The 19,889-nt window shown below is 40.4% G+C and overlaps 1 protein-coding gene across 1 annotated transcript in view; it reads right to left on the bottom strand.

Annotated features, from left to right (window-relative positions):
- Positions 1-19,889, bottom strand: part of ENPP1 (ectonucleotide pyrophosphatase/phosphodiesterase 1) — a 1,288,649-nt gene that overhangs the window by 65,751 nt on the left and 1,203,009 nt on the right. Inside the window, exons 21-22 of the mRNA XM_044063702.1 lie at positions 8,641-8,764; positions 7,181-7,261 (exon numbers count right to left, since the gene is read on the bottom strand). Of these exons, the coding sequence (XP_043919637.1) occupies positions 7,181-7,261; positions 8,641-8,764 (205 nt within the window). The remainder of the gene's footprint in view (positions 1-7,180; positions 7,262-8,640; positions 8,765-19,889) is intronic.

The raw sequence follows: 19,889 nt of genomic DNA, 5'->3' as shown, positions 1-19,889 counted from the left end.
AACTGTTTTCCATGTTAACAGCCTCAAATCAGCTAGATTAGATGGTTCAAATGGAGCAAGTGTTAACTTCTCTAACACAAAATCTCAAGGAGAATATAACGGTTTTCTTGGAGGCTTCTTTTGCAAAATGTCTTTCAAAACCATTTAAACATTTTGACACGAGACTGCATTAAAAGAGGATAATCCATGGGCACACAAGTTGAAATGGATGATATACTAACCTTAGCACAGGAATAAGAAAGGCTATAGGATAGTAAGTATTGTAAAACCAGAGAACAACTAGCCCCGAATAAGTGCTGGGTATGTTGTTGGCACTAACTGTAAAACCCTTTCCATTTGCTAATATATGATTTTCTAGTAGCAGGCTTTCTTACCTCCATTAGTGTCTTCGGCATGTCCTAATTAAATAGGTGCCAAAATGGGTGGAAATAAAAGAGTCTGATGAAGAATATGAGGAATGATGCCTGGAAAGGAGGAATTTCCTTCCACTGCCATCTGTAACCCTGATGAATGATTTTCAAAACTCACTTGTCTGAAACAATCTGCTGCCAAAAAAGAAAAATGAGGATTCAGATTTTATGGAAGAAAAAAGGGGCCAGGGTGGGACAGGTTTGCATGGTCTCTTGAACAGTCATTCAGACTTGTTGGACTCTCTTTGGTTTAGGGAGGTTTAAGATTTCCCTTTGGAACTCCCTTTACATTTCTTCTTAAACGTCTGTTTACCAGAATTTTGCTGAGACTTCATTGTTTTTGCCAAGACTTGATAAGAAGATAAAAAAAAAAATTCCTTGAACAATTTGGTAAAGGAGGGCTAATAAATCTTAGAGATTCCCTAGATCAGCTTGCCCCTTTCATCACATTTTTTTATCATCTCTCCTGCAGAAGGGCCAAAAACTAAATCTCTAGCCAAGGGAGAATTTAAAACCTCATTTGTAACAACACGTGGGAGGTTCTGAGAATGTAGGCATAGCCCTTGCAGAAATACCAACAGAGCCATACACAGACTGTAAACAATGAGCAGCGACCCATGCAAGAGAAGAAACTAAGTTATGTAAAGCAATTTTTTTCTCATAAGAAACTACAGACAAAACATTCCTCATACTTTTACAATTTGTCAGAAGAAACTTTAAAATATGAGCCTAACAATTCAAAATTCTGAAAATCAAAGTATCAGAAGTATACATTTTTTCCCACATAACTATCAATAATTTTCCCATCCTTATCAGAAAGAGTAGGATTGGAATTAAGTAAGTGCTTAGCATCAGTACGATCAACTAAAGCTATAGCTGCTGGATCACGTTTGGGAATAGTGTATTAAAATATAAAAGACTGAGGAATGTTATACACCCTATCTGCCTATTTAGGGGTAGCTTTCCTACTATTGGGAGGATGGCAGGCAGTAACACATAGATCCTCTAACGTTGACAGAATCAGGAGGAATGGGTGTAGGTTCAGGAAAATCCTTCTGTGACAACTCATAGTATCTTCTGGAGGACTGAGAAACCTCCATGTTCTCGCACTGAAAACACTGGCACATTCTAGCAATAGTGTCAGAGAAACAGAAACCCCCACAGGGAGAATCAGAAACTCAGCTCTCCTCTGAGTCAGAAATCTAAGCAAAAAAATGGTATCCATCCCTGCATATTCCTGTTCAAATTCAGAATCTTGAATATCTTCAGGAAAAGAGGAATGTCTTTCTTTCACCAGAAACTACTTTACAAGAAGGATCAACAGCCTGAAGTGAACCCTAAGCCATATTCATATCCAAAGAAATTTGAGGAGGAATAGATAGATGCTTGGTTTTCTATTGACAGAAAATTGGGGCCAGCCATGTTACCATTGGCATAGCTACTTCCCCAGGAATGGGAACAGCAATTTGACACAACAGGGAAACCTTTGTTCCTTTCCCAGGACCAACAAGAGTGGTTCTCCCTTTCCCACTGAGGGGACCACCAACAGCTACAGAAGACGTGTCTAACCCCCTCTCCCAGTACATAGCGGCTGTAGGTGCTACACCAGAGGGATCATGGATAAAAGAGGAGTGGTCTGAGATACAACAAATGGCCACAGTAGAGTCACTCACCTACAGCTGAGGCAAACTGTAGCCTGCTGTGGTGACAAAGGCTGTGTGCTTAATTTTTTTTCTTTTTGTGGCTGGAAGGACTGATGATGGGACCAGTAGTCTGTTCCATGGCCAAGCCAAAAATGGTGCCTTTTTCCCAGGGAAGACAAGCAGCAATTGAAGGTAAACACTACTACCAGTGCACAAAAGTTACCTTTTTCACAGAAAAAACTCTGTAAAAAGCACTTTAAAATATAATGCAAGTCCCACAAAAGAAAAATAAACATGATTTTCCCACAGAAAAAATGTTTTCAGTTACTTTTAAACTGACAGGAAAAAAACGAGTGCCCTGTTTAAATGTATGTTACAGTCTCAAGACAGAATATTAAAATAAAACACTCCTAACTTTAAAATAACCTTAATGAAGAGGAAAGTAATAAAACATCTACAAGATTAAAACATGGAAGTTTTTTCCCCAAAGTGAACTTATCTGTCTAGCAAAGGAAAGCACAAGTCAGCCGTCGATCCAAAAAAAGCCTTACAGGAGCATATTCTTTGGTGGCAGTAAAGCTCTAAAGGGTTTTACACCCAAACTTGTCTTTTAGTTAGCACAGCTTATGCTGTGTGACAGTTTGGGCATATGGAAGTTGTCCTGAAGCTTTAGAAGCTGGCCGTCTGTTATATCCTTGGCAGCACATAACCATGGAACTAAGTCTGCTGTAGCAGTGATCAATATGATGAACATCTCCAATGTCTGGCATAAATGACTGATTGTAATCCTCCATGATTTGTGAGGGAAAAAAGACATTGGAGATTTCTGACAACACAGGGATAGGTTAAGGGTTTTTTTTGTGTGTGTGTGTGTGTGTGTGTGTGTGTGTGTGTGTGTGTGTGTGTGTGTGTGTGTGTGTGTGTTTTTGAATGTGTACATTGTGTGTGAAAAGGAGGTCTTTACGCATTGTGGCTAATGCATCTCTGAATTGCAAAATACAGGGGCTTTTTATAGCAGCCCATAAAATGAGTGGTGGAGTTCTTTCTGAATCCCTGGGTATATCTTTCTTGAGCAATCATATGCTTAATGTTTTACATGCAGCTAAGCTGTGTATTTACAGTTTCATGTTTATTTACTGGGTGACTTCAAATAAAACACTAGTATCACTTTTTTTTGATGACCCTGCTTAAGAAGGTGCAATCAGTGGAATAAAAGATAACAAGAAAAATCAAATAAATACATTTAGTGAAACGTGGCTATGCACAGCTGACAAAAATAAACTGACTGCTTAAGAGATACAAATAAATATAAAAATAAGGTATTCATAAATGAAAATAAATACATTTCTGACTCTCAGTAGATAGATACTAAAAATGTTCTGCATTAAAACAAGCACTATTAAATAGGACCTATTACATTTCTCCAAAGTTGATTCAAATCTTTCCGGGAATGAATACGTTTTAGTAACAACAACTGTAGTCTTAATAAAATAACAGCATTAATAAGATGAAGCATACATTTGAAAGTAAGTATGACTTCATTAAGGATAGCAACCACAGAAGCCACTGATTTCATAACAGCCATGTTGTGGCTGACAATAAGAAAGAGCTAAGCTGAGCTCGTCACAGAACGAAGTCTTCATGGAAACGTTAACTAAAGTAGAAGAGAACTAGAAGGAGAGAAATAGTAATGCTTAAAAGCAGGGACACTAATTACATAGACGATCAGTATTAAAGATATGAATGACTGCAGCTAGTCGAGTTGGAAAACAGCAAAGCCTGAAAGGTAAATGCATTTTACAATTTAAAAACAATACACCAAAGCAATGCAGCTAGTTTTGTTTGTATTTGGGGCTTTACTCCAGATTATGCCACTGAAAACCATAGTCCTAAAGGTAAGTTAGGCATTAAAGCAGTTTGCAAGGGAAGGGGGACAGGTAGCTTAAAACCAGGTACCCACCAAAGGGAGTGGAGGATGCAGAACACAACATTCTACTACTGGCTTCAAGCAGTCATTAGAAGCATAACAGCTTGTGCAAACTTACTTTGAGCAGTCTAGCTTTTCCAAAGAGAACATTTAATGTACTTAACGGAGCCCATATTGTATTTCAGTATCAATGCTAATATTACCCATAACTAAATTAAACACAATTTACTAATTCTCTTAGAAAGTGTTAAACATGAGTATATATATTCTATACGTCAATGGAGATTTAAAATTAGTTTGCATAGTACAAAAATACATTCTGTGAAAAACACATTCCCCAAGAGACAATTAGGCACATAAGGGGATCCAGCAGATTTTTATGAATTGTGGGTTGTCTGACAAAAACAGGCCACTTGGGATGCAATATTTCACAAAATGGGCACTTATCATGTATATCATCTTCCAACAGTAAATTACATAGCATCTTAAATGAACATATTTGATCATGGGATAAATATCTAGCCATAAATATGCAGTCCTATCTGTAAGTAATTCATTCATGCTGGCCAGGCCTCTCTTTCTTTCCTTGTTAGATTACCAGATCAAGCAAATCATCCATGTTCACCTAATTTCCTTAAATCCTTTTCACAAAAATTTCAGACAGCAATTTTATCATTACATGGCAAAATAATTGTAGAATGCTTTTTTAAAACATTCTACATTGTTCATATTTTTAAATAAAACCTTGAATTTCAATTTTTATGTAACAAATACAGATCAAAAAATAAGCAAGGAAATAAATAATCTATTGAATGGACAAAAACATGGGTCCCTTGTTGAGTAGGCCAAATTCACAAATGTCCAACTGCAAAGATGAAATCTTAATAAACAAATTACTGATCTACTGGGATGGCTCTGCATTGCATGTGATATGTTCCCCTTACTGGTAGATGACCTTTTTTTTTAGAGAAAGTAAGTTTAAGATTCCAGCCGATAGGTTACAATTTACCTTTGGCCTGCTTTACCAACATCACATTACTGAATTTTCTTGTTCAATGTACCAGTATAAGAACACGAGTGTAGGCACAAATCACAGGTCACACAATCAACTTTCATTTCTGACTCTCTAATATAAGCCTTTGCAGGCAAAACTGACTTATTTTCCAAGAGACGATCTCAAACCTCCATCTCCTTTTGCCTAAAACTTGTTTTTCTTTTGTTTCCTCTCCAAGAAAAAAAATATCATCCAGTTCATAATTCTGGACAGCACAATAGCATTCACTAATTTTGTTTTCTTAGACTTATCAAGTTATGAGATGGCAGAATCAAGCCTGTTTTTCAAAAAACTGGTTCTGACGTCCACTGGAAAATTTGTGTAGTTTATCTTACAAAGTCTGAATTTTACCTTCAAGTTCCAGCTGCACAATGACAGCATTCCCGGGTATTAGTTATATCAGGGTGAGACCTATCTGATTCCATGATTGCTTCCAATTCTGCAGAAAATCCTCACTGTTTCATACAGGTTTAGTACAAACTTCACCCCCTCTCACCCCCTAAAGGGCCCATAACCATACCAGAAGAATGTAGAGCCCAAGCAATCACTGACACACAGGTTAAAACAGCCCTATCTAAAGCCAAAAACACAGCTTCAATGGGACCGGACAGTGTCCCGGGCAGTGTCTTACACGAGCTCCAAAATGAACTAACCCCTCACCTAAACACACTGTTCAAACTCAGCCTCTCTACAGGCTACATAACCATAGAGTGGCGCACAGCAACAGTTATCCCGCTCCACAAAAGTGGAGCCACAGCAGTCCCCCGGGAACTATCGCCCTATAAGCCTGACTAGCCTGGTCTGCAAGGCTATGGAGCGCATCATCATGGAACTCATTAACAGAGACATTGGGAACCTCCAAACATTGGACCCTACCCAGTTTGGCTTTGTTAAGGGCAGATCATGACTCCTAAATCTGATGGACCTCTTTGAAACAGTTACGTAGGCTTTAGATGAGGTAAAGGAGGTCCACACAGCCTACCTAGACCTCGCAAAGGCGTTCAACACCATTCCCCATTCTGGTATTATAGACAAGCTCACCAGCCTGAACATAAACCCCTACGTCACCAGATGGGTTGCCAATTGGCTCACGGATAGAATGACATGGTGAGAGTTGCAGACTCTAGGTCCGACTCTAAACTGGTTACAAGTGGTGTCCCCCAGGGCTCAGTCCTGGGACCCCTCCTGTTCGCTATATAATTCTCAGAGGTACAGGCAAGCACAGGAGGATGATCAAGTTCACAGACAACTGCAAACTGGGGGCCATAATTGACTTTCTGGATGATACAGACATCCTCTCGAAGGGTCTCACTGAGACAGATACCTGGTGTCAAAATCATGACCTCAAGCTAAATGCCAAAAAGTGCATAGTCATCCCCTTTGGAAAAAAACAAAGTACCTGTGAACTACCACATACATGGTAGTCCCCCAAATACAGAAAATGTAATAAGGGATCTGGGGACCCAAGTAGACAGTAATCTCTCCTTTGATAATCATATTGCCAAGGTGGTTAGAAAATCCTTCTATGTGGCCCACCTAATCACAAAAGGGTTCGCATCTAGAACAAAAGAGGTTATTGTGCCCCACTACTCATCACTCATCAGATCCATCATAGAGTACAACGCTCAATTTGGGATGTACCTTACAAGACACCTGCAACAGCTGGAAAGACCACAGTAAGTACCTCACCAAGAGGATTACTGGCCTTAAACAGATGCCCTATGCAGCCCGACTGAAGAAACTTCTGCTGTACTGGAGGGATAGATTCCTGTCTCAGCAGAGCCCCTCACTAATACTCTTCAAGAGAAACCTTGATGAGTGGATGGGAAGCAGAAAATCTACCCCGGGGATCACTGCAGTGATTCTGCTGGACAGAGGCACAGGGAACTAATAGCTCTGTTGGACAGAGGCACAGGGAACTAATCTAAGGGGGTGGTGAAAGCCAACACATTCTGGCTAGGCTTATAGATGCCCTTGGGCAGATAGCTTAGTACTTACCTATGAACCTATGAACATTATATACATCTTCCCTATTCTACTCAGTTTTACTTAATAAATGTCTGGCCTTGAGAAATACTGGTTAAATTTCACATTCCTTTTAGAGAAAAGTAGGAGATAACAGATGCAATCTCATAGTAATACTTACTCCTAAAAGCTGGGTGCATTGGTACAATATTGCTGATAATCTGGCCATTAAACTGGCCAACCTGTGTACTTGCATGGATATCTGAATCAGAAAAAAAAAGAAAATTAGTGCATTTAGAAGCAATAACTTGATTATATATGTCATTTGATTCAATGCTCGTTTGATTGAATCAGAAATCACTCAACACAATTGACTGAAAGCTCATTTAACTGAAATACAATTGATACAAAACATTTTTCACAAACATAGACACTAAAATACTTTTTCTTGTAGGGGACAAGCCCTCCTGTACCCCCCAAGTAGGGGTCTTCACCCCCACACCCCCCTTACTGATATATATATATATATATATATATATATATATATATATATATATATATAGTAACCCTACAGTTGCACAGCCTTGGGGGGGGGGGACATCATACAGAATGAACTAGTGCTTGTGCACAAAACACAGACATATATAGATCAAGGGGTATGACATGACAGTGGCCATTGCCTATCCATGCATGTTCTTCTGGACCCATTTCCTTAACGTCTATGATAAAAAATGCCTCCACCACATGCCGTCTAGAATTCTACACTTTATTATCAATTGTAAGTCAGTCAGATGAGTTTTCCATTTGACCATTTGTGATTCAGTCAAATAAGCATTCAGCAAAATAATATCCCCTCCTCTGCTGGCTAATATCCTGACACAACCAAATGCATTGCCTTTCCCTGTGAGTGAGTGCATTTTCTCATATGCCCCATGAAGGCTATGACACGAATGTGGTGTGACAAACCCAGGTGTATAATAACAACACCAGAAATCCACGAAACAAACGGAAACTCTCCGTCACTGCTATAATGGATATGCTTGCTGGCACTTACTCGAATAAGGCACAAGAGTTAAATTGTCCACAACGATGTTTATTCATCAACGAAGAAGCACAACAACATTCACTTAAACACACTATAGTAACAGTTAAGCGCTTTCATCCGCTAAATGCAGACTTCATCAGAACTACTGATAACACACAAAATAGTCCTTTTAAAATCTTTTTGGCGCCAATGAAATTACAGACTTTTAAAGTGACAGTGCTCACATTTACTAAAATGTACTAAACCATATTAGATACATTAGCATGTTCGTACTTTCAATCTATTATATAAACCCAGGTGTATGCGTCTGACCCATTCAATGCACACCATGCTCATCCCTCTCCTTTCTGCTTATATACGGCTAATTTTAGTGCAAGGGGACACATTGATTTTACCTAGTAAGTGCCACACCTTCTGACCAATGACAGAACCACTGATGTACCTTATCACTTGAAAATGAATTAATGTGCTCTGTGGTATGTTACTGTTTTAAAAAGGCAATATACACGCTTACTGTGTATCTGGAAAACAACATAAAACTGGAAAAAATTATTAGTTTTAAGAAGCATGCTTATTGCAACGATGGAAGTACTTACTTGGAGGATACAGAAAGCCAGACTTTAATTCAGTCTTTATACAGCTTATACTGCTATCAGAAGAGAGTTGAAAATCAGTGGGTAAGCAGTTTCGAACCTCTGTTACAAGACTCATTGTGGACAGCTATTTAATAAAACACAACAGCAATAAAATGCCTAATTAATGAATGTATTGAACCATTTAAAACAAAGTTATATTACCTTTAAAAGGAAATAAAAACCTGAATGATATTACACCAAGAGTTTTACATGGAATTAATCAAAAATGACTGAGTGCTGTTTGGTACTTTTCAGTAATTTACTTCAAAAAGACATCACAGTAAACCAGATTTTGACACAAGCTTCGGAAACAAATGGGATTTAAGGAGGCTTAGAAAAGTGTCAGAAGCAGAAAAGAGAACAGTAACAATTAGAGAAGACAAAAGTGAGAAAAAGACACGGCAGCAAAACAAACTGAAGAATAGACATCAAACCAATTAATTAAGCAGTTAAACATCTTTCTTATGTGAACATAGGTATGAAATACAAACAAAAACCATAACCGACATTACTTTATAAAACATTTATGTTATGGGTTACATTGTCTTATGTTTTATATTACATGAACATAGCATGCTTAACATTACATAACAAGAACTTGTTTATGTATGTTCATGTATGAACATATATATCACTCAGTATAGGCATGAGTATATATATATATATATATATATATATATATATATATATATATATATATACAAAATACCTATATATATAACATAGAACTACATTACACATGTGACACAGTTGTCTTTTTATAAATTACAGTTTAGCAATCTACACTGATGCAGAGGTACAAAATCCATTATGGTTGTATTAACCCTGGTTCAACAAGTAATCTTAAACATCAAATGAGCTGGTCAAGCAGATGAGATGAATGGTTGTTAACTAGTCCTCTGATTTTGGAATGCAGATGTGGAGTCCCACACTGCTCTGTCACCTCCTGGCAGTGCAGTCTGCAAACGGAGGCATGAAGGGTGGGGCACACGAGAAATCAGCTACATACGATCACCTCTGTGTAGGTCCAACATACACAAGCACCTGCTAAAGTAAGGCACTAACTAAATATCCTTATTTTTGTGAATCCTGAACAAAGGTCTCTTGGTCTTGTTATTTATTTACTGTTGGTTTAATTGGTCAAGTGGGTTAGCTCCAAAAGTATCCTTTTCACAACAACCCATGTCATAGTCTTGGACAAACAGAACTAACCAGGACAGTAAACTAGATTTAATGGTGGCTGTGGAAAAATTTTCTGGAATAAAACCTGAAAGTCAGATGTTCCTAAAATGAAGTTGTGAGGTACATATAAAATATATACACACACACACACACACACACACACATATATATATATATATATATATATATATATATATATATATATATATATATATATAAATAAACTACACTTTATTAAAGGTGAATATTTTTGTTAGAATTAGACAATTCGAAAGCAGGGCTATTAAATGAAATGTCTGCAAGCATTTGCAAAGAAACAGAAAGGCAGTGTTTTCTCAAAAGACATTACCAAGACAAGATAGTTACTTCTTTCACAGAACAGCAGTAATAAAAGAACTCACAAAATGGAATACAACAAAGAAACAAGAGTCTGATGGAATTTACATCAACATTCTTAAAACTGAATGGACAACTACCAACACCAATTTGCTCCTTTAACAAATCATGGGAAGAAAGAAAGTACCTGAAGCATGGATAAAGGAAACATGGTTTGCTATCACAAGAGCTCAAGAGCTGTTACACAACAGCAAAAGGAACGCAGATATTCTATTTATTTATTTATTTATTTTTCTTTGTTGATGAGGAAAGTCCAACTGGGCAGAGCCTATTTTCAGCGAAGCCTCTGGGAAAAAAGTCTCATCACAGTTAACAAGCAAATTTCAGACACCTCTCAAAAAAAAAAAAAAAACAGTTACATTTCTCTGAAAAAATAAAGTAAATGGATTTATACTATAGAAGGGAAGCATTGTAAAGAACTTTAGTGGTCTTACATGTCAGTACAGAAAGGTCTGTAAAGAGTTCAAAAGATGTAATGAAAGGTATACTTGAGATGTGAGTTATAAAATGATGCCGAGGAGAGATAGGAGTATTGTATAGGAGGACAGTTGTAACAGCACAAGTGAGAGTGCAGGGTATAGGATTAGTTCTACCTAGGCTGCCTGTTCTTAATTTGTGTATCTGGAAGGTTTACACCTTAGGTATACAGGGAATGCATGAGAAGGGTAGGGCATTGCATAAGGACAGTTAGATGTGTTGGATGAGAAAAAGAAGTTATATACTCACCAAAACGTTCCATGTGAGTTGTTCCATCTCGTCTTCATTCTTCATTGATGGGTCCGGAGCCGATCCTCGGCTCCGACATGGCCGTTTAGCAAAGCTCAAAGATTACAAGTTGTTTGAGACCAAACCCCTTATCCCATGATACATTGCAGGAATTACCTCAGATCTTGTTTGGTGCGTGTACCATATCCTAGTAAGAGGACTAATCTCCCCAGACAGGAAGAAACACTGAATAACCAGGATGAAGTCAGTCTCCAGGTCAACCATCAGCCAGGTGGGGGAAGGAGCGAGGGACGTGAGAATGAAGACGAGATGGAACAACTCACATGGAACGTTATGGTGAGTACATAACTTCTTTATGTGAAGTTGTTCAATCTCGCTATTCATTTTTCACTGATGGGTAGCGTCCCTAGCACCCTAAATCCTGGGTGGCTCACGGGAGTACATTTTTCAAGACCATAGAACCAAAGGAAGCCCTGTCCCTGGAAACCTTGTCCATTTTGTAATGAGTGATAAAAGTGTGAAGCTTAGACCAAGTGGCTGCAGCACAGATATTGTCAAGAGGTAACTTGGCTTGAAAGGCCGAAGAGGTAGAGACTGCTCTGGTTGAATGTGCCTTCACTTTATGCAACAAAGACCTATTAGCAGATGAGTAAGTGTAGGTGATACAATCTGAAAGCCACTTTGAAAGGGTTGTTTCAGCCACTGGTCTACCTTTTCTGGCTTCAGAGAATGAAACAAAAAGCTGGTATGACTTTCTGATCTTTAGTTCTGTCCAGACAATATCTAAGCTGTCTGTAAACATCAAGTTTGTGCAGCATGTATTCTAATTTGTTGGTATGGTTGGGGGAGAAAACGAGCAACTCAATAACTTGATTGATTTTGTCTCAGAACATGCTTTAGGCAAGAAAGAAGGGTTAGTCCTAAGGGATACTCTGTCAGGATGAAAAATCATATATGGAGGCTTGATAGATAATGCCTGAAGCTCGGGCAGAAGTAATGGCCACTAGAAAAATAAGTTTTCCATGACAGAAACTTGAGCTCACAAGAAGATGTTGGTTTGAAGGGAGAAAGAATAATATGGGAAAGCATGAAATTCAAGCTCCAGGGAGAATAAGGAGTCTTCACTGGAGGTCTCATGTGAAAGGTACCTTTGAGGAAGGCCTTTGATAACTGGTGTTGCATAACATTCAGTCCATCAATACCTAGATGAAAATTAGATATAGCTGCTAACTTGACCCTAACAGTAGCAGCTGCCGCTCCTTCATGAAAAATCTCAGTCAAGAATTCTAGAATGGATGACAATGGAGCTTGGTAAGGATCAAGGTTTTTGTTAGAAGCCCAAATGGAAAATCCTTTCCACTTACTCCGATACAATTTTATGGTGGAAATTTTGTGGGAAGCCAACACAATTTGACTTGTGTCATCTGAAAGATTATGAAGCCTGGCTATACAGGGAACTGGAGCAGCCAAGCAGTTAGCTTCAGTGACTGCAAGGAATGATGGAGGTCCCCTGACAGGTGTGTCAGAAGGTCTGGTACTGGGTTCCAAGGTCCATGAATCCTCCAAGAGATGATGGTAAAAATTGGAAGCCAAATCTGCCAAGGCCAATGAGGGGCTATAAGAATGACAGTCCTTCCTAGCAACTTTGCTTTCTGTAAAAATCTGGGTTCAGCGGAATTGGGGGAAATGCATAGAGGAGACCCGGGGGCCAATCATGTATGAGTGCATCCCTCAGGGGTTGTCCTGGAGGGGGGATCAGGGCAAAGTAGCTTCTGCATTTGGTGTTGATGTGGCTGGCAAAAAGATCGCAGCAAGGCTGGCCCCATTTGTGGAAAATCCTGTCCGCAATCTCCTGTTTGAGGGACCACTCGTGTGGCAACAATACTGCCCTGCTCAGCTTGTCCACTATCATGTTGGATCTCCCTGGGATGTGCGCTGCCAACAGAAAGCTCTGGGATGACACAGCCCACTGCCAAACTCTGAGGGTTTCTCAGCAAAGGGGGTAAGACTTGGTCCTGCCCTGTTTGTTCACATTCCAGACCACTGACATGTTGTCTGTCTGTATGACAATTGTCCCTAAAGGGAGAGAGTCCTGAAAGTACTGCAACACCAGAAGTACTGCTCTCATCTGTAGGACACTGACATGCAAATGTGACTCTTGATCTATCCATGTGCCTTGGGCAGTCTTTCCCTGAAAATGCCCCCCCACCCCCACCCTATTGGAAGCATGCGTGGTCACAGTGGCTACTAGAGGGGGAAGTACAAAGGGGCACCCTATTGTGACATGTAGAGATGTCAACCACCACTGAAGATCCCTCTTGCAAGAGTTTGTAATCAGAATCATATGGTTCACTGGCAACTCCTGGAAAGACCATTGCATGAACAGGAGCCATTGAAGAATCCGGATATGCATCCTGGCCAATGGAATGGCTAAAATTGCTGCCGCCATCAAACCTAGTACTTTCAAGACCTCTGCGGCTGGAGCTCTGTTCTTTGAAACCAGTGAAATGATACGCTGGCGAAGAATTGATACCCTTTCATCCGGAAGACATAGAGTGGTAGTTGACATGTCTAACTCTGCCTCTATAAAGACGATATGCTGAGATGGCGACAAGGCACATTTTTCGAAGTTGACCGTAATGCCTAAGTGGTTGCAGAGTGTCAGAGTGGATTTTGTTGCCTAAATCAGTTGATGCCTGGTGGTGGAGGTAAGGAGCCAATCATCTAGGTACGGAAACACCTGGAATCCTAGATGCCTCAGGTGAGCCGTGGCCACTGCCATACATTTGGTAAACACTCTGGGGGCTGTAGTGAGACCAAAGGGCAGGGCTCGAAACTGGTAGTGACTGGCTCCCAGCTGGAAACGCAAATGATCTCTGGATGGTCTGGCCATTTTTATGTGGTAGTACACATCGTTCAGATCAATCGAGCACATCCAATTGTCCTTCCCCAAAAAGGGGAGTATGGACTGAAGTGTGACCATATGAAACTTTTCTTTTTTTACAAATTGGTTCAGTCTGCTGAGGTCCAAAATGGGTCTCCAGTCCCCTGTTTTCTTTGGGACCAAATAGAATCTTGAGTAAGTTCCGAATCCTATTTGGTCTGCTGGGACTGGTTGGATGACTCTTTTTTTCTAGCAACCTGTGGACCTCTATGGTTGCTTGTTCCCTGTAACTGGTTGGAACATCCGAGATTCTTTTGATGGGGATGGGAGGAGCGGAGAACGATATGAAATACCCTCTGGAAATGATGCTTTGTACCCATCTGTCATTTGTGATATCTAACCAGGTTTCTGGGTACAAAGATAAGTGACCTCCGACCACCTCCAGAGCAGGGCAGTCGGGACTCTTCTCAGGAGCGCTGGTAGAGTTGGCCAGAGAAATGATCTCTGTCACCCTGGTGTTGTGGACTCCCTCTGCCACGGGCGGCATTTTCCATTATTACACCCTCCTCTGCCCCTGGAGGGGGGTTCTCTATGTGTGTCCTGAAAGGCTCCTTGGGCTTTACAGAACCACATCTTCCCTCCCCTTTGGCCTTTGGGAAAAGGCCGAGTACGGGTGAAAAAATGGACTCCGATGGCAGACAGAGTCTTTCCTTCCTGTTCACACCTGGTCAATGTTTCCTTTACCTTTGGCTCAAACAAGGATGAGCTGTCAAATGGGGGTGTTTACAAATGAAGACTTGAAAGGCTCTGCAAAGGAACAGAGGTGCATCCAGGCATGCCTGCGAAGAGCAATCCCTGTACCTGCAGCCCTACTTGAACCATCAGCCGCATATGATATGAGGTGCATGGACGAGTTCACAATGGAATTAAGGGTAGTAAGCTGGGCCAAAACTTTGTCAGAGATGCCTGCGGCTACAGTACCCTGAAGAGAATCTCCCAGCTCCTTAATGAGATCTCTTTGCAGTCTGGTGAAATGGGTCAGATAGTTTAGTGATCGCAGAGTGAAAGTCACTGAACAGAACATGTGTTTCCCATATCTATCCATATCCTGGACTCACTGTTAGGAGGATGGATAGATGCAGAAGTTTCTGACAATTCCTTCTTTGTGGCCACCGCCACCACCACCATGGCATCAACAGGAACTCCTTTGGACAGAAAGGATTTATCGACAGGGGCAGAAATAAATTTATTGGGCCTCCGGGAGACAGGGTCCATGGATTCCGGCGACTCCCACGCCCTATGAGAGACCAATTGCATAAGCTCATCACACCCAGGAGGTGGATGGTTGAGACCCGAAAGCCTTCAGAAGAACCAACTCATCCTCAGTAGGGCTGTCAGACTGCCAATCACCCCTCTGCCTAAGGTTCTCAAGTATCTCTGCAAAGGAGATGTCCTCAGAGGGGGGATCAAGGGGACTCTTTTGACTCCTCCAAGTCGGTGTCAGATGTCAGTGACTCCTGTGGGGAGTTCAAGTGCCTCCTCTTGCACAGTCTCTTTCTGGGTACTTCCTCAGTGGGGACTTCTGGGGAAGTCTCAGAAGCGCAGGGAGCATCCAGTGGGGCTAGCTGAGGCTCTGGGTCTCTACCCTTGGGATGACCGATGGTAGCAGAAGCAGACACAAGCACTTTAAGGGAAGAAGAAGCCAAACCTGATGATGAAGAAGTCTTTGGAGAAAACACCCGCCTCATGACTTCGAAAGCATCACAGCTCCGATGAGTGGGAGTGGACCACGATCCCCTCCCGCACTGATGCCATGGGCTCCGAATCCCAGGTAGAAGCCGAGTTCACCCGAGCCGAAGCCCCGAGAGGAAGAGTTGGCACCGACAAGTCAGTGCGACTATCCTCCCTGGATCTGACAGGGGAGCGTCAGTTCCTAGAGTCCCTGGTCAGCACCAAGGACGTCCGAGCAGATGGAGCTGACAATAATGGAACAGCCGTCGGCTATAAGGGTTCTACAATCATCAAGTTGGCCTTCTCTGGCTCCGAAGAACCGGTATGGCTTGGGGGAGGAGTAGTCAAGTCAGGAAGTGTGGTCTTCGGTTCTGACACCCGGGTCGGAGCCGACAACAATTTAGTTAGGCCTGGTGCCATTAAAAGCTTCTGTACCAGTCGATCCATGTCCGAATCAGAAAGGCTAACCGATGACCTGGAAGAAAGGACAGATGGTGCCGACTGCAGAATTGGTGAAGAGGGAGTCTCAGAGTCTGGTACCAAGCCAGAGTCCTGGCTCCGAAAAGAACAGACTGTCGGCTACGAAGGCTGTAGAGCTGAAATCACAGAATACTCCACTTTTTTTGATTAGGCTCCGAGGAAGATTTAGAGGATTTTGATGATTTGCTGGCCCCATCCTGGTCAGACAAAGCTTCTACAAAGGGGTACTTAAGGATACCTCGATCTATGAGTTTCCTCTTCCTCTCAGCCAGCACCATCATAGAAAAGGAGTGGCAGATACTGCAGGACTCCTGAAGGTGCACCTCATCCAAACAATAAACGCACTGAACATGTGCACCTGTCACCGACATTTTTTGTCTGCAGTCTGGACATTTTTTGAAGCCAGACTTCGGATGTTTCTTCTTATCTTCAGACATAATATCTAATTTGAAAAATAACCACTATAAGACTATTGACAACTTTGACAACAAACACCCAAAGGACCACTCTAAATAATAATACAATAGAGAATAAATATATTCTCCTAACTGTTCTAAACTATTCTAAACTACTGAGGCCAAGGCCAAGAAGCAACAAGTCACGCAAAACGTAGCAAGTTATAAAAGGGAAAGGGGAACACTTTGAACAGTCTAACTCTATCTAAGCAATAGCTATATAAACATACACAAGAGAAATATGAAGAAAAACTTGCAAATATGTAGAAAATCCCACAAAAAGTCTTGAGCAATGCTGGAAACCAAGAGATCAGTGCTGTGGCAAACTAGATCTGAGGTAATTCCAGCAATGCATCATGGGATAAGGGGCTTGGTCTCGAGCTACTGGTAATCTTTGAGCTTTGCTAAATGGCCGTGTCGGAGCCGAGGATCGTCTCCGGACCCATCAGTGAAGAATCAAAGGCGAGATTGAACAACTTCACATGTACTATTTAAGTAAGTGAAACACAAGAAGTAGTGTTTAACGGGGAGGTGAAGAGGGGTGTATTGTTTCACTTGCAGGAGGCAAAGTTGTTATGAGACTAATGACTCGTGTACAGGAAGGGAAAAAGTTAGTGATAGGTAATAATACGTTTGTACTTTCAGTAGAGGTCTCAGCCTGACAATGTATGTGAGCATGACCAGGACTGGCTAAGGTACTGTTTGAGCTGGATTTTACAGACTGGGAGTTTGTTAGTCATTTTTACTTGAATAGGAATGGTGTTTAAGAATTTGGAGATGTATCAAGAGTACAGTGAGTCCCCTAATGAATTATTTGCTTCACTACTGCTTAACAGAAATTTATCACCAGAATGGAGGTCTATTGTAGGGATACAGGGCAATGGTATACTTTTTAATGCAGGACATTTTTCAGGATAATACATCAATTTGTATTCCATAACTTGCTGAGAATATATTAGGTAGTTGTTAAGTTCTATCCAGTTTAGCTGCTTAAACTTGGCAATGGTTAGTTTGGTGTGTAGTGTTAGTAGTAAACTTTGCTACTTTTTTAACGTGGCTAGTCTGAATTTTAGTGTGGAGCTTAGGTGTGTAAAGATAAGTGAAGCATATAAGACGATAGGAAGCAAATAGGAAGAGGGTAGGGTTTTGTAGCTGGTTCTTTAAGGAACTGTTTTGCCTTGTAAAGGAAGTCAAGTTTCTGGTGAGTCTTTTTAATTATTCAAAGAATATATTGATCAAATTTAAGATCGTCAACTATTACAATGCCCAGTAATTTAGTATGTGGTGCTACCTCTGTTTTAGTATTGTTTGCAGATGTAATCAAGAAGGATTGTTTTTGAATGAGATAATATTTTGGGGTGAAGAGCATCAGTTTTGTTTTACTGGGATTGAGGAACAGGTTTGAATTTTTCAGCCAGGTTTTGATTTAAGTAAAAGAAATTTGACTGGTTTCCTGGAGTTTGGATATTGTGGGGGCTGCATATGTAAGTGTGGAATCATCTGTGTATGGTACTATATTTGCATGGCCTATGGCAGTATGAAGCCTGCTTATAAAAATATTGAAGAGACTAATATCTGTAACATGTACTTTTTGCCCTCTAGCCATTAACCGATAACTATTAGTAATGTTTTTAATAATATTCGTATACCACTCTCTTGCAGTAACCTTTTGTAGACTTAATATATTCTGTGTGGAGCTTTTCTCCCTGGGCTTTTGCTGAAAAGGGACTTCATGCCCAGTTGGACTATTCCAGTAAACACACATAAATAAGTAAGTAAACAAATAAACAAATAAATAACTATATTGTTCCCTTATACACTGCTGTGTTGACACCCATTACAGAACATACTGCACCTCTTGCCATGTATCTTACTGGGCAAGTCAAAAACTTGAATAACAGAGAGGTTCCTCTGGCGGTAAAAATCTTAGCAACCAGGAAAGTCTGGAATTCTTGTCCATCTATTCAATGTCATATATGATCCTGATGGGAAGTTTGTGCCTTGTTTACCATCCCCTTTGGGATTCTGATACCCTTGACCTCCTTTTTATCAATAAGTCAAATAATGCAGCCAACAATAGAACAAAAGATCTTAACCGACCATCAGGAAATAAATAAAACAAGAGGGAGGAATAGGTTTATCACCAAGCACCTCCCTCTGTTGTGGAATAAGTGCCCCATACAGGTCAAGCAATGCAATTCTATGTCATCCTTCCAACATAGCTTGAACAGTTGGATGGGTACCCTTAAATTTACTCTGCAACTTCAACCCTCCTTGAAAGGGGTGGTAAAGCCTAAGGGTGGTTACTGGCGAGGTGCATATATCTTATGGTCATATTGACTTGTATATCTTATTATCTTATGAAAGGGAACATAAATGCTTTGATATTGGATGACTGTTGACTGTCTGATGCAACTAAAGAGATGCTGAATGTTGTTCATATACTGCTAGTTTATAGTGAAATAATCTTCATATTTCTCACTATATGAATAACAAAGGGACACAGAGCTGCTTAGCCTCAGGAAAACTTGCAGATGGATGAACAGAATGCTGTTGACAGTACGCACGCAGCATGAATGGTTAGTGAGATGGTTTAAGTTTTTGCAAAACATTACAAAAATAAAATATACTGCATTTATTGTGTTTATAATATCCAGTTTAATACCTAGAATTTAATGAATGTGATCACTGCAGACATTAACTTATGCTGCATAGTTTGCTATTTACACTTCTTTAGAAATACTTATTGTTTAGAGACATGTTTGAACTGTGACTATAATACTCGATTGTTTTAAAAGGCTCAAGGCGGAACTACTGGAAATTAAAAGCACAAAGTTCAAGAGCCACATTGGAGGGGTGAACTAAGAAGCTGATCAGATCATATATCCAGCATGTTTGATTAGTTTGGGCTTTCTTATGAAATTCTGTTGGACATATGGAAAAAGAGAGAGAGAGAGAGACCACATGGTTGAAAAACCTAAGCGAATAAAAACATTGAGCTGTCGGTTTTGTTTGAAAAGGTAGTCATACATGCTTGAGGTTCTGATTTGTTTCCTGAACATTTCACTTTTCTTTCTAATCTGTCTACTCATGGTTTAAACAGGCAGGTGGGAAAGCATCCATAGCCAGAGAAGAATTAATACTTCCTTCCACTGCTACAAACACACTGCTCTCAATATTTTAATCATTTATTCATTTAACCAGGTATATGAACTGGTCCAGGGACTATTTTCATCAACAACCCAGGCCCAAAAGCAAAATGCTTCAGATATGCAGAGGGAAAACACTTCAGATAAGCAATCAATAAAGCACACTAATCATTAAAATACAAGCGGCACAGTAACTTTGGTACAAAG

This window comes from Protopterus annectens, chromosome 1.part0 (assembly GCF_019279795.1).
Source record: "Protopterus annectens isolate FY-2018-M chromosome 1.part0, PAN1.0, whole genome shotgun sequence".
Classification (NCBI taxonomy): domain Eukaryota; kingdom Metazoa; phylum Chordata; order Ceratodontiformes; family Protopteridae; genus Protopterus; species Protopterus annectens.
This window is presented reverse-complemented; position numbering and strand designations above follow the sequence as displayed.